The 24,624-nt window shown below is 44.6% G+C and overlaps 1 protein-coding gene across 2 annotated transcripts in view; it reads left to right on the top strand.

The window, feature by feature from the left end:
* Nucleotides 1–24,624, top strand: part of EVI5L (ecotropic viral integration site 5 like) — a 1,151,000-nt gene that overhangs the window by 796,364 nt on the left and 330,012 nt on the right. For both annotated transcript variants that reach the window (XM_078681273.1, XM_078681266.1), the window contains one exon: nt 20,707–20,847. In XM_078681273.1, coding sequence (XP_078537399.1) covers nt 20,707–20,847 — 141 coding nt within the window. The remainder of the gene's footprint in view (nt 1–20,706; nt 20,848–24,624) is intronic.

Raw genomic sequence — 24,624 nt, forward strand, 5'->3', positions numbered from 1 at the left:
CCGAGACTTACTTTGTCAAGAGTGCTCACCCTGCATACTACCTAATTGGTGTCATCAGAGCCTTGCATCTTGTTGATTACTGACCGGGCCCGTGTATATATATACACGCATGTATTCCCAGAGCGGCCAGGTGCAGCGCACACAAATGTTCTGACTTGGATCATTGGGGGATCGTATGCCAGCGCGCTCAGATGCGTCATTGGTTCTATGGGGCGCGGCTGGTGATTACTGCGCATGCGTGAGTAGGCTTCGGCATGCAAAGTCGGCTGAGAAATAAAGTCCCAAACATGTTGCACGTCCAGAACGCTCCCTTGCATAGAGTTGCAGGGAGAATGAGGCAACTTTGGGAGGGGGGGCAAATAATTTCCCATAACCCTCAGTAACTAACAGGTTAAGGCTGATTGGTTCATGGGATATGCTGCCAAGACTGAGTGACTTACAGGGTAAGCAGGCATCTGGATCATTCCTGAAAACTATTGTCAAGACCAGGGTTATACAGCTTCTGTTAGTTGCACATTTGTTAGCTGAGGAGGGCCCGATCAAGAAGGCGCTTGATCTTGGGGTGCCCTACGATGGGAATCTGGAGCTCCTACCCTGGAATGGTGTTCCTATAAATAGTTTTTTACACTGTCATAAAAGAAGAATGTTCCTTCCAAATTTGTCAGATTTTAAGTATTACCATTATGGCATGTAACTCTTCGGCTTGCACACCATCTGCTTATGGTGCCTAGGCCCTAAGCATAACACCATGTCAAGTGAAGTTTGGCCGCATGCATGCCAAAACCATCATGAGCGGGAGCCTACACTGTACAAGGCACTGGTCCAGAACGAACATCGGGTAAGCAGCATTGCTGCATCTACCTTCCCCATCTCCTGCTTCGGATTGCTGTTGACGTAGAAATCTTTTAAGCCGGCCTCTGTAAGTGGCATAGGGAGGTCCTTCAATAGGGTGAACAAGAGGTACGCGAGAGATCCTTTGCCTTCCCAATGTTGTTCCTGCTCCAAATGGAGGTCTCAGTCAGTCGTTTTCTTCACTGATTCCAGCCTCACCGCCAAATTCAGAGCTGGCCTTCCAAAGCAACTCCACTCCGGCTCTCTCCGGTACATCTCAAGGCCTTTGGGGCTCCTCAACTGGCATCAGCCATCAGCTCCAACCCCAACACCAGTTGATCCCACTGTGACTCACTATGATGCCGTTCCGGTACTGGCTGAATCACTCTTTCCACTGAGATCTTGCTGATTGCTCTAGTACTATGCTTAGTGACTGAATTGAGCCTCATGTTTGGATTCGTTGAACACTTTGAAGCACTTTTCCTTCACACCCATTGCTCCCATGCCGTGTGGCAAATATTGCCTTCAGTCACACTGAATCTTCCTGATCATCTTCTGGATCATTTTGCGAACTTTGTACACCAAGTGTAGGATGCTTTGAAACAGTTCATAACCTCTGGTTTGGACACAGTTGAGTGGTGCAATCTGTGTGCCTGTCCATCCCGTCCACCACCAACTGATTCTCTAATGATTCCTTATGGACATGTCCTTCAACTGAGCATGCCTTTTTGGTGTCCTTGGAGCACATCAAGCAGGGACAGGCCATGGCCCAATTTCTGGGAACTTCTTCCCTGCTTGTCCGTTTCACCAGCAGTACCACAAATCCAGAGGCTACTCCCATGCAACCCTTGCAGCCTTTGCAGCAGCCCAATAAACTCTTAGTACAGAGAGCATGGCGATTCAAGAAACTGTTGTGAGCAGCAGCAATAGAACCCCTACCCTGTGTGACTGCCATCCTTTGCTAAACCACTTTTTCATTCCCAATTTGAGGAAACACGTGCAGCATCTGGGGAAAGGGTGTTCCAAACATTTGCCACTCTGGCAGTCCATCACATCAGACTGTTGGGTCATACAGAGTATCAGGTAAGGATACACTCTTGTACGCAGGGATCCCCCCCCCCCCCTTACCGCTTCAGTCACCTCAGATTACCACGCAGCAGGAGGTTCTGGCTCTTCTGAGAAAGAAGTCATGGAGTTGCTGCCAGAGAACTAGATGGTACAGCAATACCAGTTTTCTTGTTTTAGAGAAAGACGGTGGCCTCCATTCTCTTCTGGACCTTTGTATTTTTAACACATTCCTCTGCAAGGAGATGTTCATCCAAATGGGAAACAACCTTTACAACGCAACTTTTACGACGAACTACCTTTATTTTTTAAAATAATTAAATAACATTTTTAATATAATTATATACTTACCAATACTTACGTTGTAATGGCATGCGTTGTAAAGGCATCTGCGATGTAAAAACATGCGTTGTAAAGACATTCGTTGTAATGGATCCTGCGTTGTAAAAATTGCGTTGTAAAGGTAGGCGTTGTAAAAGTATGCGTCGTAACGTCATACATCCGTTCAAAATGCTTTCTTTGGCACAGATTCTTTCAGCTCTGTAGCTGGAAGATTGGATGATGTCCATTGACAGTTCTGCTTCCTTTGGGTCTGCTCACCTCATGCCTTTTGCAGTCCATATGCTTGTTGGCACATGCATGCACTCTAATGGCATTTCTGTTTCCAGTGGCCCAGGGTTGAAGAGAACTCAGGGAAAATATCCAGGTTTCCAGGGAGCTGTTCTAGACTTCTGGTGGTGGATGGTCACTGATCATCTCACATGTTAAAAGCATGTCTGCCATCCACCAGTGGTGGCAATGGTAGTGACTGATTCCTCATCCTTTGGTGAGGTGGTCTTCTTGATGCACTGTAGATCAGATGTTTCTGATGGACAATTCTAACATCAGAATTCTCGATTTTACAATATTCCCCAGGCGCCAGACTGGATCTGGAAGATTTCATAACAGTTCTCCCACATGCCAGTAGGATCCTTAGCTATGCTTCCTTTTTCGTCAGTCCAACAAGTTTTTGAAAATGTATTTCCAGTGCTCAAGGGAACAATGGGACTGCCAAAGTATAGCATGACTGTTGACAACAGATGTCAGTGACAAACCACCATTAAGTGTGCCTTTGGTGTTTGGGCTCGTGGCACATCAAGTTGTGTGATGAATGTGCCCTCATGCACCCCTAAGTGATCTGGAACCGAGAACTGCAGCTGTACATCTCTGAACATCGAAAGAACCACAGACCTTGCATAAGTTCCGCTCCTCCTCCAAGTCAAGAGCGTGGGCTCATTCTCGCTCTCTAGGCCAATCCCACAAGTCTTCATCACTCTGGAAGTCATCTGGTAAGTTGAAGTCAAAATCAAAGAGGAAACACAAGAAGGCAAAGTGAGGCTCAACCTCATTCCACCTCAATCTAGGTAAAGAGAAGTTGCAAGGACTTCCGTCACGCTTGCTCCTAATTTCTGATTGTGTAGCTGAGCCCTCAGTTGATTCCGATATGCCTGAGCTTCCTGGGCCATCAGCGATGCTGCAGCATGCCAAGGCCTTCATTGAGGCCATGCTACATATTCTGGCCCTCTTTTCACTTCCTCCGGTGCACCTTCGGATACAAGTATCTACATGGGGCTCCAGTCAGGGTACTACCTGAAAATTAGTCCTCATCGCCATCTGAGCTCATGGAACACATGTTGTGTTCTGCACCAACTCCAGTACGGACTTACATTCTGGCTCCAAGACTCACGCCGATCACTCTCTACCTCGACATCTGGCACCACTTCACCGACACCGGAGGGGGTTCAGATGCCAACTCCACTGTCTCAAGCCAAGCAGAGTCCATCTCTCTCCCTACCGTTTGTTCTTCGGTGACCCAGATCCCATACTGCCTAATTAAAAAAGAATTCTTTAACTACCACAGTCCCATCCTCCGAAGCTCCATCAGCTTTTTGGTTCTAATTTTGACCAAAGTTTTCTACTACTCGGAGATGGTAATGGGGATGCTTTAAAGCCTATATTATAATGATGATAGTTTATGAATGGATTTACAGGAGGCCAGTGGGCCTAATACTTTCCCTCAACATGCTTTATTTTCCTCCCTTGGGCTGCCAGTGGAAGGGAGTCCTTCCTTTGTTGTAGTAGTCAGATGTGCTTCTGAGGTCCTTGTCCTTTATCTGCCTTACTGAAGTTCTGCAACCTAGGTCAGCTGCCTCCGAACCCTTACTCCCATTCAACGAAACCCTATCGCACAAGCTTTATGAGCACATAGTTGAAACATGTCTCTTGTGTACAGACAGGCGTGGTGCCAGAGGCCTGTACCAGGCAACCCCAATTTTTTTTCACAGCATTCTACTCCTGAGAATTTAGTGGTCCATGTTTCCGCAAGCAAGGTGAAACCTAATCAATTTCCCAAGACTGCCCTGGATAGGGTGTCGAAAAGAATTGAGGTGTTTGACGAATGTTCTCACTTTAGATCATCCTAGCCCTGAGGTTGTTAACACAGTTTGTCTATCAGAACGTTACACACATGCTCTTTGTGACATGGCCAGCAAGATCTTGCTGACAGTGCTGGAAGAGTTTAGGGCCTCCTTGCCTCAAACCATTCAGGATTCTCAGGATGCAGCCATATATGGGATTCGAGTTGGTCTGAATACTACTGATAGTTTGGAGTAAACAGTCAGCAATAGTGCTGTACTCCATCGCCATATGTGGATGTTATTTACAGGGTTTTCTGGAGATATACAGGCATTACTAAAGGTTATGTCTTTTGATACATCCTGGCTATTTGGTGAAAAAGCCGATTTTGCCCTGGAACAGTTCAAGGTAGTCCAGGCCACAGCACATACTTTGGGCCTTTTGACCCCTCCCAGACAGCTTCCACCTCAGTTTTGGCACTTCCAAGGCTACTCCAGAAGTTAAACGTAAAGGCAACACTAGACCCCCCTCGCCCTTCAGCAGTTTGTCCAGTCCTTTTAGGGATGGGGGACCAGGTAGGCAATAAGCTGATCACCAGGTACACCACTCTTCCCAGTCTCCTTATCTTGCAACATCAGCCCCCAGGCTGTTTTAGTTTGCTCTTAGTTGCACACAGCCAACCTCTAGGAGTAGGATCTGACATCTTTCCCCATAGTGACAATTCATCAGGTTCTCCAAATTGTCCAGCAGGGTTAATAGGCCTGGGTGAAGGAGTAAGGAACCCGAGCCTATTCAGCCTGTGCACCAAAGATAAGGGGCTTAGAATCAGTTGGTGCAACATTTCGATCCTTGCTTTATCAAGTCCTTAGTTATTCAGCCGAAAATCCAAGAGGATGTTATCTGTGCTAGAGCAAATTATAGGTCGGCCATAAAGATTAGCAGGCAAACCCTGAAGGAAGAGGCCTGGGACTGTCTAATATTTACTTGCACTAAGGGTGATTCCAGGGGCTTCTGGAAGATAGTTAAGGGCAAGAATTTACTCTTAGACGTCCTTGGGGATAAAGGTACAAATATATCCCGTGAGCAGTGGTTAACCCATTTCTCAGCAATTTATTCAATGGACCGGAGTATGCCAACTGAGAGTGGGGTGGGTACACTCAAGTCTCCCTAAGATATTAGATTTGGGATGGAGGAGTTATGAGAGACTATCAAGATTAGTCCTGCTAATAAAGCTCCTGGCCAGTTGGGTCCCCATGGATTTATATAAAGCAAACATTTCCTTTTGGGCCACACGCTAATTACCAGCAGCTGTAGCTAGGGGCATCCCGCAGGGGGTGGAAAGCTGTCACAAGTGTGCCTGTCTTTAAAAATACTGGACCACCAGGACCCCAGTTGCTACAGGACCATCTCCTTGTTAAATTTGATCACAAAGGTGGCAGGAAGAATTATATTGGGGAGAATTGAGGAATTGGCTCAGACTAATAATATCTTGAGTCCAGTTCAGTATGGATTTAGGGAGGGCAAGGGAACAATGAAGCCATGTCTCAGGCTTAATTTGTTGATTGGTAAATACGTGGTGGCAAATAAAAGCACTATCCACTTAGAATTTATGGACTCAAGTAGTGCTTTCTATCATGTCAATAGGTCCAAAATGCGGTCCTTATTGGCCGATTTGGGATTGCCTTAAACCCTGTTGGATTTTTTAAGTGCCATGCACTCTGAAATAATTGCTGCCATTGGGTATGGTTAGGACGGGAAGCGTACGGATTCCCTTACTCTCCTTAGAGGAGTCAGGCAGGGGTGTGTTTTGGCACCCCGCCTATTTTTGCTATATATTAATGGACTGAATCAATTTCGGATATCTAATGGGAGGGACATGACAAGGGTTATCTCTGTTTTTGTCCCGTCTTTGGTAAATGCAGATGACTAGGTTTTGTTATGTTGTACTGCTAATGGCCTTAATGGTTTGGTGGGCTTTGGTAGGGTTACCAGAATTATATGAAAGTGCATCAGGAAGAGAATCTGTTTTATTGAAAATTGCTTGGGGTTGGTCCAGCTAGCCCAAGCACTTCAATTCATGATGGATCTCTGTCTGGTGCGGGACCATACATCCTTTAACAGGGAAGTAATCCAGGACTGCCTTAACCTTGACTTGGGGCATAAACTACTGTGGCTATCTTATAGCAGAGATTTGCCCATTAAGTTGGATCACCCTGAATTGTATTTTGCGCCTCAGTCCATTATCAAAGCTGATGGGTAAAGGATGAAAGATACGTTTTTTAGCTTAGTAATGGAAGTAAAGGAGACTAGGTCCCTGGTGAAACCGATTATGAGAGCTTGGAAGATAATAAAAACGAATCCTGTTCTTGAGCCTTATCTCACCCTGGTTAAAATTCCCTGTGAGAAATCATTGCTCACAAGGGTTCGGTTGTGCTCAGTACGGTATAGATTGTTTCCCTCCCATTCAGTTTGACTGCAGTTCTATATTAATTTTGTCCTTGTGATGGCACTGCACTACAGACTTTGGTCCATCGGGTGCTATTTTGCCCGATGTACAACTACCCTCAAAGGAGATAGTTGCTCTCCATTTTAAGATCTAGGGGCTTCTATCAGTTTTTACCTGCTTTTCTCCATCTACAGGTGCTGGTTGATTCAGCTATTACAGTTGCTGTAGTGTCTTCTGAATGCTGCTATAATTATGTAATTATTTAGCGTTGTACACTAAAAGCTTGACGTTTTCTATTTTAAGTATTTTTTTTCTTTTTTATGATAAGTATTTGTAACTGCACATTATTTATGTTTGTATTATATGTGTTTTAGTGACTGAGCTCTTATTTGTAATTAAATGATTATTAATAATCAACTAAAGATTTTTAATCAATCAATTACTCAAGGTTGTTGATTATAGACCCGTCAATGCTTTCTCTGTTGACGAGAGATACAACAAAGAAAAGACTTCTGCTATTGTCTCGATTGCTCGAACATAAATCTCCAATCAGAATACCCCCATTGCCACCATCAAAATTACAAGAGACTGAGGCAAAAGAAGAAGAATCAGACCCTGATGACCCTTATACTGCTGCTCACAGTCCAGAACAGGTAAAAAATAAATTATCGGCTTTTTACCTCTAGAAGAGCTAGACACTCAACAATCACCCTCAGCCCTAACTATACCAGATACCTAGAGCAGGACTTGGATGAGGATTGTGCATACTATGATCACCTGTATGATCCTTACGGGACAGAATATGGGAAATACTGTGATGCATAGACCTTACCAAAGACCTCAGGCACTTGATAAAGGACTTTTATGCCCATTTTCCAATGGCCCAGGTCAGCAGCCATTGACTACTCCTCAGAACCAATGTCCAACACTTCAGGAATCACAGGACCACGTGTACAGGACCCTAATTCTTCCTCTTAGCCTACCATATCAGTGTTGTAAGCTCATCATGTTCAACATACAGTGGCTATTCCACTGAAATAATACAAATAGATACTTCAGATGACAAAAGAAGATAACATTTTACAGACCGCAGAACCTCTCAAGCCCCCTTAGTAGACCCTCTGCTAGCACACATCTGAAGATTTCCTATCATGGTAGAAACAACAGTAACCAGATTTTACCTCCCCGGGACAACCGAAGAAGCCGGTTGCTTTTTAAATGGCTTAAGAGAATTACCCGCGATACAAAAGGGGATGATGGACGGAGCGTTTGAGCAAATCAAACACTCACCCCCAGTCAACTGATCTGGGTTTAATCCATCACCATTCTTTAGCCCACTCGGCCACCCCAGGTCAGACATGGCCATATGCAAATCAGTCTGACCCTGTGCCTCATGGGAACAGTCCAGCCCGAACTGCCATGCCATGTCTTCCCTGGACCGGAAACAAGCATCCTGGGACCGGTTTCGGATTCATAATCCTCATCAGCCAGGCTATCTTGAATCCAGTGGCCAAATGAGCAAGGGACTCACGTCTGAGCATTCCCTGCCACACTTAGGGCGAACAAAGCGATACAAAAGGGGATGATGGACGGAGCGTTTGAGCAAATCAAACACTCACCCCTAGTCAACTGATCTGGGTTTAATCCATCACCATTCTTTAGCTCACTCGGCACCCCAGTTCAGACATGGCAATATGCAAATCAATCTGACCCTGTGCCTCATGGGAACAGTCCAGCCCGAACTGCCATGCCATGTCTTCCCTGGACCGGAAACAAGCATCCTGGGACCGGTTTCGGATTCATAATCCTCATCAGCCAGGCTATCTTGAATCCGGCCAACTGCTTTTGGCCGCCATAAGTGTGGCAGGGTATGCTCAGACGTGTCCCTTGCTCACTTTGCCACTGGATTCAAGCAAGCCGGGCTGAAGACGGCTGGAATGCCAGAAACCGGTCCTCGGAAGCTTGTTTCCGGTCCAGGGAAGACATTGCTTGGCTGTTCGGGCTGGACTGTTCCCATGAGGCACAGGGTCAGACTGATTTGCATATAGCCATGTCTGAACTGGGGTGGCATAGTGGGCTAAAGAACGGTGATGGATTAAACCCATATCTTTTGACTGGGTGTGAGTGTTTGCATGGTTCAGATGCTCCGTCCATCACCACCCCCTTTTGTACTGCTTTTGGCCGCCATAAGTGTGGCAGGGTATGCTCAGACGTGAGTCCCTTGCTAACTTTGCCACTGGATTCAAGCAAGCCGGGCTGAAGACCGCTGGAATGCCAGAAACCGGTCCTCGGAAGCTTGTTTCCGGTCCAGGGAAGACATGGCTTGGCAGTTTGGGCTGGACTGTTCCCATGAGGCACAGGGTCAGACTGATTTGCATATAGCCATGTCTGAACTGGGGTGGCATAGTGGGCTAAAGAACGGTGATGGATTAAACCCATATCTTTTGACTGGGTGTGAGTGTTTGATTGGTTCAGATGCTCTGTCCATCACCACCCCCTTTTGTACTGCTTTTGGCCGCCATAAGTGTGGCAGGGTATGCTCAGACGTGAGTCCCTTGCTCACTTTGCCACTGGATTCAAGCAAGCCGGGCTGAAGACGGCTGGAATGCCAGAAACCGGTCCTCAGAAGCTTGTTTCCGGTCCAGGGAAGACATGGCTTGGCAGTTCGGGCTGGACTGTTCCCATGAGGCACAGGGTCAGACTGATTTGCATATAGCCATGTCTGAACTGGGGTGGCATAGTGGTCTAAAGAACGGTGATGGATTAAACCCATATCTTTTGACTGGGTGTGAGTGTTTGATTGGCTCAGATGCTCCGTCCATCACCATCCCCTTTTGTACTGCTTTTGGCCGCCATAAGTGTGGCAGGGTATGCTCAGACGTGAGTCTCTTGCTCACTTTGTCACTGGATTCAAGCAAGCCGGGCTGAAGATGGCTGGAATGCCAGAAACCGGTCCTCGGAAGCTTGTTTCGGTCCAGGGAAGACATGGCTTGGCAGTTCGGGCTGGACTGTTCCCATGAGGCACAGGGTCAGACTGATTTGCATATAGCCATGTCTGAACTGGGGTGGCATAGTGGGCTAAAGAACGGTGATGGATTAAAACCATATCTTTTGACTGGGTGTGAGTGTTTGATTGGTTCAGATGCTCCGTCCATCTCCACCCCCTTTTGTACTGCTTTTGGCCGCCATAAGTGTGGCAGGGTATGCTCAGACGTGAGTCCCTTGCTCACTTTGCCACTGGATTCAAGCAAGCCGGGCTGAAGACGGCTGGAATGCCAGAAACCGGTCCTCGGAAGCTTGTTTCGGTCCAGGGAAGACATGGCTTGGCAGTTCGGGCTGGACTGTTCCCATGAGGCACAGGGTCAGACTGATTTGCATATAGCCATGTCTGAACTGGGGTGGCATAGTGGGCTAAAGAACGGTGATGGATTAAACCCATATCTTTTGACTGGGTGTGAGTGTTTGATTGATTCAGATGCTCCGTCCATCACCACCCCCTTTTGTACTGCTTTTGGCCGCCATAAGTGTGGCAGGGTATGCTCAGACGTGAGTCCCTTGCTCACTTTGCCACTGGATTCAAGCAAGCCGGGCTGAAGACGGCTGGAATGCCAGAAACCGGTCCTCAGAAGCTTGTTTCCGGTCCAGGGAAGACATGGCTTGGCAGTTCGGGCTGGACTGTTCCCATGAGGCACAGGGTCAGACTGATTTGCATATAGCCATGTCTGAACTGGGGTGGCATAGTGGGCTAAAGAACGGTGATGGATTAAACCCATATCTTTTGACTGGGTGTGAGTGTTTCATTGGTTCAGATGCTCCGTCCATCACCACCTCCTTTTGTACTGGTAAGAGAATTACCCAGCACATCATCTGTCTCAAGTAGGCATAAAGTTAATGCAGACAGCAGAGACTGTGGCAGCCGTGGTACCCAGACTAGACACAAAATACAAAGCGCCAGACAATGCACCAGTCTCTCCAATTAATAGGACATCGAAGGCTGATTCATTAGTCATGCAGGCAGCCAAAGGCGTTCCAGACAGTCTGGAATACTTTGCACTGTGCCTCCAGACAGAATGGTTGACTATGGGAAGAGAGTCTATTCAGTGGTCACACTGTTGAATAGAGCTGCTAATGCTGTGGCCATACTAGGAAGGTACGACTGCCAGATATGGTCAGACATAACACATATCTAGAATTTTTGCCAGACAACAAAAAAGTGGAAGCAATGCCAATAATACATGGGGTGAGAAAGTGTCTGCAATACTCATAGAATGCACTGGATGTGGCAAATATAGGATTGTGTCAGTCTGTAGGAGCAGCAGTGCTCATGAGGCTAGGTAGTCTGAGACCAACTTTCTTCAGAATGAAAGTGCAAAATTAAATCCGAGATCTGCTGTATATGGGAAAGAATTATTAGGCAAACCTGTCAATAATGCACCCCAGAGTCTTGGGGTGGAGATGATATGGGCAGATCTCTTGGAGGTCTGTAAAAACATCCCCCTCTTCCCTTTCAAGGATGCAGAGGCAGGACCCTACCCAATTGGAGGAGCTCACCTACCATATATGTATCCGACTTAACAACCACTGCTGAAGCTGACAGCACTATGGGCAACATCACCAGTCTTAATACGGACTATTACCTATGCAGACGTACTAAAAAAAGACCCTAAACTGTAGAGAAGGAGGCAGACTGAAACCAAGACCCAGGATCACGTCCTTGACTAGCTTTTGGCATTGGATACCTCATCCACCTTCTTCTCACAATTCCAACTCAGTAGGTGTTGGAAAATCTCTGCCTTCCCCAAACAATAGGAAAGAGTCACCACAGACAAGCGTATTATAGATCTGATTCAGTTCGAACAAACGCTGTAATTCTGCCTGCGTCATCCTCCAGTGCCACCACCCAAAGTTAAGCACAAGCACCTTCACTAGCTAAAGGTTGAAATTATTCACCTGCTTTGGGTGGGAGCGATTTAATCAGTCCCAATTTAACATGAAATATAGGCTTCTAGTTCAGATTCTTTTTCATAAAAAAGAAAACATCAAAGGGCTGGCGATCTATTCTAGACTGACTGCAACTAAATGTTTTCCTGATAATGGTAACCTTACGGGAAGTGCTACAGCTTCTTATGGAGTACAAGTATTTAGCCTCTCTTGATTTAAAAGATGCACACGTTCATATATAATACAACCTAACACACAAATTTCATCACCTTTGATGTTGCTTGTTGAGACTTTAAATTCGGAGTCCATTTTTGGGACTAAAATCAGGTTCCATAGTATTTATTTAGCAAGTTCATGGCTCCAGTTTCAGGCTATCTGCAGGATCTAGGTCATCATGTATACCCAAACATAGGTGACTAGTTTAATAAAACGTTCATTAGTGTGTTATACCAAAAGATGAGTCAGAGTTTGTACCAAGCTTTTCATAAATCTAGGCCTTACATTAAACAAAAGCAAGTCGTCTGCTCAACTGACAACAAAAATCCAACTCCTTGGGCCCAAAATAGACTGCATGAAAGCTCAACTTCCTCAGGAACGACAACAAACAATTGGCGCACTAGACATGTCATCTTGCATATGTCAAATTCTATTTTGCCATCTGATGATGCACCCCATACGTGAGGATCTAGACAAGTAATGGAAACAAATGCTTTGGTCGTTCGACAATCTGATACAGATCACAAAAGGTATCAAGGTTACTCTTCCATGCTGGACTACAGTAAAAAAAATATTGGAGTAAGTCTGTCATTTCTTCCTCCTCAATCCAACTTTGTAGTGACCCAGATAATCAGTGGGTGTATAAGGAAGCCACCTTCATGAACTCTTAGCAAAAGTGTTGTGATTGATGTAAGGCAAGAAGTCACATATCAATGAACAAGAGTTGAGATTAGTCAAGAAAGCTCTTCTATCACTTCTACCTTGAATTCACCTGTTGAACAGGGATGGACAACACCACAATAATGTTTTATATCAACAAACCTGGGGGAACAAGATCCCACATCCTCTCAGCAGAAGCACATGATGTCTGAATATGGTATTGACTCTCAGTAAAAACTGAACACCTACAAAGTATAAAAAGAACCTAGCAGATTACCTGAGCAGAATATTGCAGGACTGCCAAAAATAGTAACTGAGTGAAAAACAAGTGTAAAGTGTTCAAAGTATGGGGTAAACCAAAACACAGCCTGTTTGCAACTCAAGAGAGACAAAAAAGGCAATTTTTCTGCAAGCAGGTTCACAGAAAGCACTTTTGATTGCATGTTACAAAACATGTTTTTCCTAATCTTTCCCTACTTCCCAGAGTTGTTGCAAAACTTCAAAAGGGAACCATGCAGAATGATGTTAATATCCCCAACATGACTTAAGGAATGTTGGTTCACGATCTACTAGTGGAACAACCATTGATTCCACTAGGGTCACAGCTGTACCTCCTGTTAATCTGCTAGGATCAGATCTTGCGTCACTACCCAGGATGTCTGAAGTTATCTCTCCGACGCCTGCATTTAATGAATTCCATGGTCTAGGCATCCCTGAAGAATGCGAGCAAATACTGGCTAAACTAGAGCAATCTCCACAATTAGGTGTAGTTCAAAAGAACAACACCCTTTGCTAAACCAGCTGCCCCATATCTTTTGGTACTCAACTGCTTAGGGCTGAAGCATGCGTCAGTTAAAGTTCACCTCTCAGCTATATCAAGATACAGACGATCCCTCGAAAAGCCTCCTTTGTTTTCCGAGATCATCTAAGAATCCATTAAATGCCTACTCAGAGTCTTCCCTCTGCCTAGAAAAGCTCCAATAGAGTGGGAATTTAATATGGCATTATCCCAGCTAATGAGGATTCCGTTTGACCCAATCCACAAAGCTCATATCCAGTACCTGTCATGGAAGCCTGCTCTGCTTCTAGCTATCACCTCTGTGAGGAGAATCAGTGAAATACAAGAGTTTACGCTAAAAGACCTCTACCTTCTCTTCTCCAAAGGCAAGATGATCCTGTGTACGAAAATTAGTTTCATTCCGAAGGAGCCTACAAACGTTCACATCAATGAGCTAATAACCCTTAATACTGTTCTTTCAGAACCCTATCGATGCACTGGAAGGGGTACCGCATTCGCTAGATGTAGGAAGATGTCTTCAATTTCATGTGAACAAAACCAAAAAGTCAGACTGTCAAACCAATTGCTTGTGTCATTTTCCAGTCCACATAAAGGTTATCCAGTGTCAAAATAAGCTTTCGCCAGATGGGTGGCTGTGACAATGGCTTTCTGCCATACAAAGGTGGGCTGACTGCTATCAAGAGAAGTTTAAAACTCTTTCTATATTGGCTCCTTATTGAAGCTAAAATCCGCTTCAAGCTGGGATGCGTAACATTCATACCAATTACTGCAAAAGCCCATCCCAGGGACAGAGTCTCACTCCTGCCTGTCATACCTGCTTGCCTCCCGGCTTACCAGCAGGTAACTCTGGATGCCTTCCTCAAACATATGGGAGCCTAATTCCTATAGCACTCACCCCAAAGATATCGGCAGGGGTGAACAGAGAGGCCCGCGTCTCTGCCACATGACCCTTCCACAGTAACGCCCCCCTCCCCAGCCAAAAAGCAAATTACGCACGCCGGCAGGCCTGCGAATGTCGCTTATATCTCCCATGACCCCACAATCGTAGGACTTCGGTTTTCCCATTGCTTCATTGGATTTGTAGGCATTGTAACTGAAACCAAGAACGTTTGATTAAAACCTATGAATTCCTCTTCAGATTTACTCTGTGTTCATTTAATATGTAATTCCTTAATTCTACAGTGAACCGCTCTGTGGAAATCAATTCCTGACACCCGTACCCTATCTACCTCGAATCCTTCACATACACTTCCTCTTATACCACAGTCATCTGCCCAAGTTCCTCCCTTCACTCTCCCTGGCTCAGTACTATGGGTGTAACATCTTTTCATCTATAGAAACTGATCCTGTTCTATGTAAGACCTTATGTCGCTGTTCTTGTTTAACATGTAAAGTGCATCTATAGCTTGGGTACCTATGCGCTATAGAAATATGCTTAATAATAAATTCAGTAGCAGCACTTTTTCCAGGAGTGACACTAGTGGACATCTGCCCTATAGCCACATGGAAGAATAGACACACCGTCACACACTGCCTGGAGGCCACGGCAGACGCATTTAGCAATGAGACAAACGGTTCTACTCCATCCTTTCTAGTAAGGTGACCCCCTTTTTTATTTCCCACCATCCACCAAAATATGTATAATACTTGATATATACTGCTTCCTCTTGAGATTCAAGCATGTGAATCTATGAAAGATCCAGTGCTGGAGAAGATAATAGTTACTTACCTGAAATGATAGCTCTCCAGTTGCTATCTTTTGATGTGTAACATGCAACCCTCCCTTCTTTCTGAACAGAGGCTCATACAGATTATGATATAGCTGTTGGTATGCTTTCAACACTTGTGCTAGAAATGTGAGGTGAAATTACCTCTGGTAAAGTTGACGTTTGGGCCCTCTCACTCATGGCTGATGTTTGGGTCTTTTCCAAAGCGGAGAGTGCTCTACTAAAGTGGGAATGGTTTAGCACTTTTCAGGCTGGTAGTGACTTGTACTGCCAGTTTAAAATTACCAAGTGACTTGACAATGGCAGATGATTCCAGCAGGTCCAATAGTGATGCGCTATTGTTACAGCCAAGTCACGTTTTTCCGAAATGTAATCATGCTTGAAGTATTGAATACATCCGATAATTATCGGATGCATTAAATGCCTTTTAGCTCATAATTCCACCATGTGCATAAACAGGTGTTTACTCACAGGTCATAATATAAAAAGCAACTCACAATGAGTGGCAGCTCAATGAACATGCGATGGACACCTGGACCGGTCATTCAACACAAATGGCTCTTGAAGGTTCAATGAGCCCAGTTCTGTCCCTCCTGTGTGAGGCTGTCACTCATACTGGAGCGTCGAATCTCAGTAAAAACTGAACAACTCCCAAGTATAAAAAACAAACAATCAGATTACCTCAGCAGAAAATTTCAGGACTGAAAAAAACTGGAACTGAGTGTAAAACAAGTTAAAAGTGTTCAAAGTATGGATTAAACCAAAGCACAACCTATTTGCTAGTCAAGAGAGTAAAAAATTAAAATTTTATACAAACAGACATCCACATGCAGGTTCACAAATGCACTTTTGACCTACTGTTACAAGACATGCTTTTCCTAATGTTTCCCTACTTCCCAGGGTTACTGCAAATCTTAAAAAGGGAACCCAGAAGAATGATTTTAATTTTCCCAACATGGTTGAATGAATATTGGTTCATTGATCTTCTAGTGGAACAACCTCTGAGCCTCTAGGTCACCAAGGGCCGAAGTGATCAGCATTTCGCTGCACTATGTGCGGTTCTTCAGCACATTGACACACTTCCACGGTGGGGCAGGATGGCAGTAATGCAATTGGGCACTGAGTTCTTGGTCGTCACGGCCGCCAGGTGCTAACTTTGGCACAGGATGCGATCGAGCTGACGGTCTTGCTCTTCGGAGTAGTGTTTCCACCTAACACTCTTGGCAGTAGTGTTGTTTATGCTTTATTTTAGTACTCTGAGAGTATACATTGGTGTGTACTGGAGGCTTGTGGTCTTTACGTCTTGGTGGTTGAGACCACACAGCACGGCATCAGTAGTGCTGCATTCATGCTGTCTGCAGGCACAGGCACAAAGCAGATGCCACAAAGCAGGTGTCTATCTTGGCTTCAGTTGGGCTGGCCAATCGCACACACTGGACACAAGTGCCTTAGTGGAGATGATGGGGAATAACTGAAGAAGCCGCTCTGCCCGTTTTGGAAATGCTGCAGTTGCACCCATGATTGCAGTGGCGGATCGGCGATCCTGATCATTGCAATCACACAGTCTGGAGTCTCTGGTAAACAGATCCGTGCACCAGGGTCAGCTCTTTGTCTTTCCAGTGGTCAGCTCCTCCTGTAGGATCCGCGTACCCCTTCCCTTCTCTCTTAGTACGGACTTTTGGGTTCCTAGGACAAGTCAGGAATTAATTCTCCGGATCGAATTCCTGGTGATCATCTCTGTGCAGCTGGCTGTGGGCAGACACCAGCCCCGGTTGCGCAGTAGCCCTCTGGGGAGCAGCCCCTGCTCAGTTGAAGAGAGCTTTGAACAGTACCTGAGTCAACAGGCTCCATTTTTATACAGAGGTGGCAGGATTCCATCTGCATTTGCAGACACTGGTTGGGTCGTTTCCCTCTTCATGTGGCCTTCTAAGGTTGTCTTCAAGACTCAGCCTTTCTCTTGAGTGATGCTATTCAAAGCAGGACTATCTCCAGTTTAGAGCACCATCACCTGAGGTAGAAAGAGGTGTGAGCCGTCTGCAACTTGGTTATCAACAGCCGCATCTCACAACAATCAGGAAGAGACACAAAGGGCTGTCCCCATTTTAAAATACCCTTTGCATCCTGACAACAGATATACTGCAGTCTCACTATTCACCCTTACCTCCCACCAAAAGGGAGTCTCAGGAAGAATAATCAGTAGTCCTGTGTATCAGAAAGAATCTAATTGAATTTCAAAAGGGAAGCCTGTCTGCTCTTTCCGCCTTCAATGCCTGGGTTTCTCCCTCCAGTCTTATGAATGTCAGCAATACGCTTCCACTGTTTGGCAAAGCAATCCCAGATTCATCTTCTGCACATGAACCAGCCAGGGTCATCCAAAAGAGAATCCACAGGCCTGTATCACTCTGGTCCACTCAGTCTCTTGTGCACTGCATACCAATTCCCTAGCATACATTCATGTGTCGCATCTCGGACCTGTTAGCAGCAGAACTTTAGGTGAATGGGCCAGTAGGCTCCTGTTGGCTCGACACAGGTAAAAAGGTCTGGTCAGACCATAAATATTACAAAACACAGTATGCTGCCAGCCCCACACTACACGCGTGAAACCAGAGACACGAACAGTAGTCCTGCTTTCACTAGAAGGGCTCACTTGGTGCACCCATTCGGGTCCAGACAACTTCAGTATGCATCACAATTCAAGGGCAGGCCTAGGCCTTCATTCACACTGGATTAGTGTAAGGCTGTGACCAATATCCAAAACCTAGGGTAACTGATACTCTCAGTTGAGGCGCACAGGGCACACAGGGCAAGGGACATGACGGTTCCCTATCCAGAGGACATTCCCATGCAACAGAGGTAATTTTCAGAAAACCTAAATTCATGGCTTCTCTTTCACCTCCGGGAGACGCCTCCATGGGGGTTCTCATGCATAAACTGTCCATCAGGGATGTGGGTGGACAAGGAAAAGCACCACCACAACAGTGACTTGGACTTGTGTACAATGTGCCTAATACTGCAGATATTCCTACACATCAGGTACTTCACCCAATTAAGTATCAACAACAAAACGTCAATGTAGTACATCACTAAGCAGTGGAGCACAAAGTCTTGAATCCGCTTACTGGGGACTCAACTGCTCTGAAACGTAGCAGACATGGTGGACATCTTGGTAGAACATCTGTGAGGTCTACAGAATGATCAGACCTATGCCATCACACTGTCATGAGTCAGAGATTCATGGCTGTGCCAAGTTCTCAGACAGAGAGGCCAACCGAGTTGTACCTCCTTTTCATGCCCAAGAAAAAGCAATGCTAGTCCTTCACAAGCTGATCCTGGTAATCATTGCTGCAGCGATCTGCTACTCGTATATCACCGCCCAGTGACTGCTTTAAAAAACCACACGGTCACTCCTGACATAATAGAAAGGTGTTGTACCAAAACATGAAGTCATAGAACCTCACAGCCTATTTCCTGACCCCTGAGAGTTTGGTCATTCGTACATTTCCCCATAATGTAGAAGAATAGAAGTCCTTACCCTCACGCCCTGTACAATTAACACTTATAGTGCTAAATGGAAGTGATTTTGCTATGTCATCATTAGGATAGCAATATGCAGTTATTGTTATATTGTACAGCACACTAGTACCACGCGGTGAAGATTTTCTCTAGAAAAGCACTTTAAATAAATATTTGGGTTCTACTCTATCCCTCCCATTTACCCGATGAACATCGTAAATAGTCCTCAATCTGAGTGTGTCTGTCTACAATTGCAGAATTCTCTTTTTCTTACTTTCTGCCCAAAAATATTTCATCTAGAGGCTTTCTCTGGCCCTTTCCAGTAGTATGTCACCTTCCAGTCCCAAGGAATCTGAATACAGTGGTCAGCCAGTTCATGTTGTGACCCTTTGAACCAAAAGGTGAGGAGATTTCAAATATAAAGTTACCATAGGTACCAGTTTAAGGTTTATACCCAAAGTACTGTTGGACTTTTACTTAAACAAGCCAGTCATGCTCTGATCTTTCTTCTGAACCCATCGTCCTCAGTGGAGAATGATCTACAGTCTCTGGATATTTTTAGATGTCTAAAACTTTACACTGATAAGATATAAGACTGTTGAACATCTGACCAGCTCTTTGTTTTCTGGGTTGCCATGACAGGAGCCTTCCTTTGATGAAGGAAGGCATCATCTGTTGGTTTTCCTCCTGCCCACCTTATGTTGCAGAGAAGCACAATCAACTTAGGGCATGGCAGCGATGTTGGATTTCTACATCGTTGTATCTTTCCTGGGCATTTGCAACAGAGCTACTTGGAAGGACAGTCACACTATCACCAAGCACTGCTGTCTGGACTGGAATACTGCAGTGGATATTTCAGAGGGCCGCCAAGAAGTCCTGCATAGTAAAGTAAAGTAAAGTCCACATTTGTAAAGCGCACAATCACCCGTAAGGGTCTCTAGGCGCTGGGGGCCGTCGGGAAGATTAAGCGAGCTATTGCCCAGAGTCACATGGTGCTGGGCTGACCTGCCGCCGGAGCCGGGGATCGAACCGTGGTCCCCATATTCCAGCGTCAGTCGCCCTGGCCGCGGCGCCACACCTCTCCCACCATAGTCTGTTCTTATGAAAGTAAGCTTGCTTCCCGCTCCTCATGTGTCATTATATCAAGGCTTGCTATTCTGATTCAAGCATATAGAATCTAGTAAATAATTCATGCTGGAAAGGAAATAATTTAACTTCAGTTCTTCAGGGTTTGTATCATTCATGCGATCCGGCCTTCCCTTTTAGAGGCTCACTAAGCATTTTCTTTATTTCCTTCATGCTTGTGTTATGAAATCTAAGCTGTAGTGGCAATAGGGGGAGTGCAGTACTGAGCACTTTTACCCCATTGGCTGAGGTTTAAGCTGATAAAAAAAATTGTGCTACTAAACAAACACTTATTTTAATTGGTAGCCTTTTTATCAGTGGATATTGCTGTTTTAAAGTGCCAGGGATTCCTTGCCTGACAGTGGGAAATGTTTCAGAATATGAAAAACGCCAATGATGGAGAACTGGAGTTGCAGGTAAGTAATTCCTTCTAGGTAGGTAGTGAGTTGTAGCATTATAAACAGTAACGTGTCTAACTGAGAAGTGTGGCTCACTGGTTAGAGGAGGCAGACCCTGGAGCAGAGGTCAGACCCGGGACCTGGGTTCAATTCCCGACGCGGCAGGGTCTTGAGCCCAAATATCCACGGACTCGATAATTCTCGTTTCGGTGCCTACTCGAATCACGGGTTCACACTCTGCAGCTCTGGGCATTAGCTTGCTTAATCTCCACTACGGCCCCCCCGCGGCGGGATGCCTGGCTTTCACCTTGGGGATGCCCAGTATGGGTATCTCACAGGGAAAAAAGCCAGGACGGGTTCCCAAGGCAAGCGCCGAGATGCCTACGGGTAATCGAGCGCTATATAAGAACGCATAATAATAATAATAATAATAATAACTGTTTATATAGAGTGTTTGGTAGAACCTAAACTTGGTAAGCACAGTCCTATAGTTTTATGTGATGTTGTCTGTAATATATATAGTCTGTCTGAAAGTTCCTTTGTTTTTAAATGTATTTGTTTGTGAAAGACCTACTTTCTCACTTCCCGCAGGGCCAGGTAACAAGGGCCCAGGAGGCAGAAGAAAATTACATCATCAAACGAGAGTTGGCGGTAGTGAGGCAGCAGTATAGCTCAGCAACAGACAACCTGCAAAAAGCGCAGAGTGCTATTCGGCAACTTCAGGATCAAAAGGTAAAAGACTTTAACAGGAGCACAGGTAGGAACAGCCAGAATAAAGCTATGGCATAGCTAAAAGGTACATCGCTTTCTTTGTATTAGAGGAGTTCAAAATACAAGAATAAAAGTCAGAGGCAGCTGACAGGGTGTGGGTCAGATGTTAGTGGGAGGAACATATTCTACGGGTTAAAGATTCTTTTAAAGAGAATCTCTGAGTACAGAAGCCCCACAAACATAATAGTGTTATAGCAAAAGGAACACTTTACAGGTACAAAGTTGAAAAATAGATATCAAATCTGACTGAAGAGATGGGAAGCAGGCATCCAGGGTAGATATGTAGCAAAGGATCTCTCTCCATGTTTATGGTTTAAAGATTAGAGAGTAGAGACAGCCAACATATGTCCAATATAAAGATACAAAAAAAACCATCATGTACAGGTAAAGATGCAGTGGAGGATGGCAATAAACATTTAGACTACAGACTGAGCTAAAGTGCTCCTTTCTGCAGTCAGAATTTCAAATATACAAGGCCTAACTGTAGGACCAGTAGAGTCTTTCTATATTCTCCATAGAAACGTTCCAGCTAAGAATCAGAATTTTCAGCTAACTGGGTCCGACACAGTACTTAGATGAGAAACTGAGATCACTTAAAGACTTGGGAGCATGGTAGGATTGATGACAACCTTGGGGTAATTTCGCTAATGGAGTTTTAAGCAGCTACCTGAAATTTCCCTGACATGGTATTTGCCTTTGGCATCCATAACTACTACTGGATCCACACTCTACCTAGAAATGAAACAAAATAAAGGGACACAGGTCACAAATGCCCTTCCTAGTATGCATATTTGCAGTTCAGGACTGACGGGGTTGGCGCTGGCTTAGCTATACTCTTTCAAGCCTCTGTGATTCAGTGTGTTATTTCCTGTGCTGGAGTTTTCCTAAGAGCTCTATCATTCACCTTGAATCTAACCGGACTGTTGCAGTGAAAATTGTTGACTAAGTCACTCCATCCCTACTTCTTGCATTGACTGTCAGCCTCCACCCAAATTCTATTCAAGACTTCTCTGTCATCTATTGCTTTTTCTTTTAAACAATTTGTATTGATTTTCACAAATTTTAAACATCAGGTTCCAGCAAAATCATTTGAATTTGCAGGCATGAGGAAACGTGGTTAGATAAGCTTAATAGTTCTGTACAAGCTGTGATTTTGCTTCTCTTGGTATCACATTGACCGCTTTATGTTTCTACAGTGGTATACCGCCAGACAATGCAGTTATATACAATGAGAGAGGATGGAGAGTTGGGACCACCATCAGTAGAGGGGCCACCTCACTCAGGTCCTAAATCTTAATTCATTAAAGACACACAATCTCAAATATGTTGAGGAATTGCTGGTGCCAGGCCATTGATCATGCACAGGGCAAATCAACAATATAGGCCCACACGCTGTCAGTGTTTGGACTGTTTGAGAAGTTTTGGTCTGTTACAATACCGTAGTCGGGGGCATGATTTGCAGACCTCAGTTTACACTCTGGATTTTCCCACCTACACAGATCCCTCTTCCAGTCTTAAACCACAGTGAGTGATGTTGGTTTCCACACCATGGCATTCTTCATTTTGTAATAAAAACACCACATCTGTGATCCAGCACCCTTGATTCAAAGGTTTGAGTAACATCAGTAAGCATATCTTCAGACTAAGTAAATTCATCCTACCCTAAAGGTAGAGATTCTATTCATGTGCTCCCAAAAAGGACTGCAAATTTGAACTCAGCGTATAGAAATAATTGGTGCACTTTGTCGTACACTTAGGACAAACCCTCCAAGTGGAGTCTTCAGCTTTGAATCTAAGCAGCATTCAAAGTAAGTGCAATGAAATTTGTTGAACAGCATTTACACTGTAAACTACGGGATATCTCTCCTTGTAGGAAAACAATCCAGCCCTAATCTTTATTGGCAAGGTCAGTATTAATGTCTCCTGACCACTGGGCACAAATCAGTTCTGGAGTGGGACTCTGCAGCATCAGCATTGACAGGTCTGAAGTGTGACCAATCTTTGACTAGTATTTAAAGCCAAGACGGTCGGAGCTATATCATGGGTTGTGTGTTTCCACATGTCACAATCCGTATGAAGTGGGCTACATGAGTTAAGACCCCATAAACCATTAAGGCAAACCTTGTAAGTTAACATCTGTGTCTACAAGGATATATAGGTCCCACCATTTTAGTGAACCAGGAGAAGATCCCCAAAGCTGGTAGTGGTGCAGGCTCATGGCCTGAGCCCATTTTGTTCTCTTTATGAACCTTTAGGACCGTCTCATCAGGGAGCTTGATCAATAGGTGTAAGCACAGAATTCTCCGGACCGCACATGGGAACCAGTTTTTTTATAGTATATTTTAAATTCCTCTTTTTTTTTTTGAAGGACTGTCTTGTCATGTGTTTTAATTCCTTACTCATCAGCTCATGGTACACATCTATGGAGGCATATGGCAAGTTTGGAATGAACCTGGTCATATGTTTAAACTTCCACAACTCCAGTTGGTTGCAAGACCCATTGCATTATAAGACATTTCATGAGAGGGCAGTCCTCCAAAAACAAAAAGAGGAACTTAACCTGGTCATATTATAAAACAATAAAACAGCTGGCAGATAATAAAGATTATGTGATCAAACCATCAGAGAAAGGTGGGAATGTGGTATTATGGGGTATAAAAAAATATCTCGAAGCAGAGAAACAGCTGGGGAACACCCAATGCTACATAGAAATCAAAAGGATTGCCATAAAAACCCCACCCATAGATACCATACTCAATTAACAACGTAAACGGATGACGGTCTGCTAAGTAATGAAGAGTAACAATTTTTAAAAACAGAATCTGGTTAATCCAACTTACTATTTACTGCCAAAGGTGCTTAAGAATATAAATAATTCCCCAGGACAACTTACGTTCGGCTATAGGGAGCATGCTGGAATCCACCTACATTAACCATTTCCTTTTTCCATTTGTGGAGATATTGCCAACTTTTTTGTTAAATAGTTCAGACTTCCTGAGAAAAATCAATCTAATTACATGGGACCAAAATAACAGTCTTGTGACATTGGATGTGCAATTCTTATATACGTGCATAAAGCACCAGGGTGGCCTTAAAACATGTAAACACCACCTTAGGGTCACTTCTGTTGGTCTATTACATCATAATAAGAAGTTAGTAGGCATGATATGTTTTGCCTACATGAAAATGTGTTTGTGTTTAATGATCTTATGTACAAGTAATTACAAGGCCAGCTATGATTACCTGGTTTGCCCCAGCTACGCCCATTTCGTGATGGGCTGGTGGGAGGAACAGGTGTCCATAGACTCTGGTAAGAGTGAATATATGCCAGAAGTATTTATGTGGCTACGCTATTTAGACAACATTTTTTTATATGGAGTGACACTTTTGAATGACTGAATGCTTTTGTTACTGAACGATAATACTTTAAATCTGATGTTTAATATGACGCATAGCAAAAGCACTATAGATTTGCTAGTCATAAGATTGGAAACCAAAGAGGATACTCTAGAGACTTCCCTTGTACAGAAAAAAAACTGCAGGAAATAGAATCCTGCATTCAATAAGCATCCATCCAGCAAGGGTGAAATGAAGTATCCAATATGGGTAATGTCAGGATTGGCACTCTGCAGGATCCGCTCGCAGTAATAAAGTTCCACCTCCGGACCTCCCGAACAACCTGAATTATAAACACAGGGTGCTCAGGCGATACGGTGAGGGAAAAAACCCCAAAGGGAA

The sequence above is a fragment of the Lissotriton helveticus genome, chromosome 1_1, assembly GCF_964261635.1.
Source record: "Lissotriton helveticus chromosome 1_1, aLisHel1.1, whole genome shotgun sequence".
NCBI classification, from domain to species: domain Eukaryota; kingdom Metazoa; phylum Chordata; class Amphibia; order Caudata; family Salamandridae; genus Lissotriton; species Lissotriton helveticus.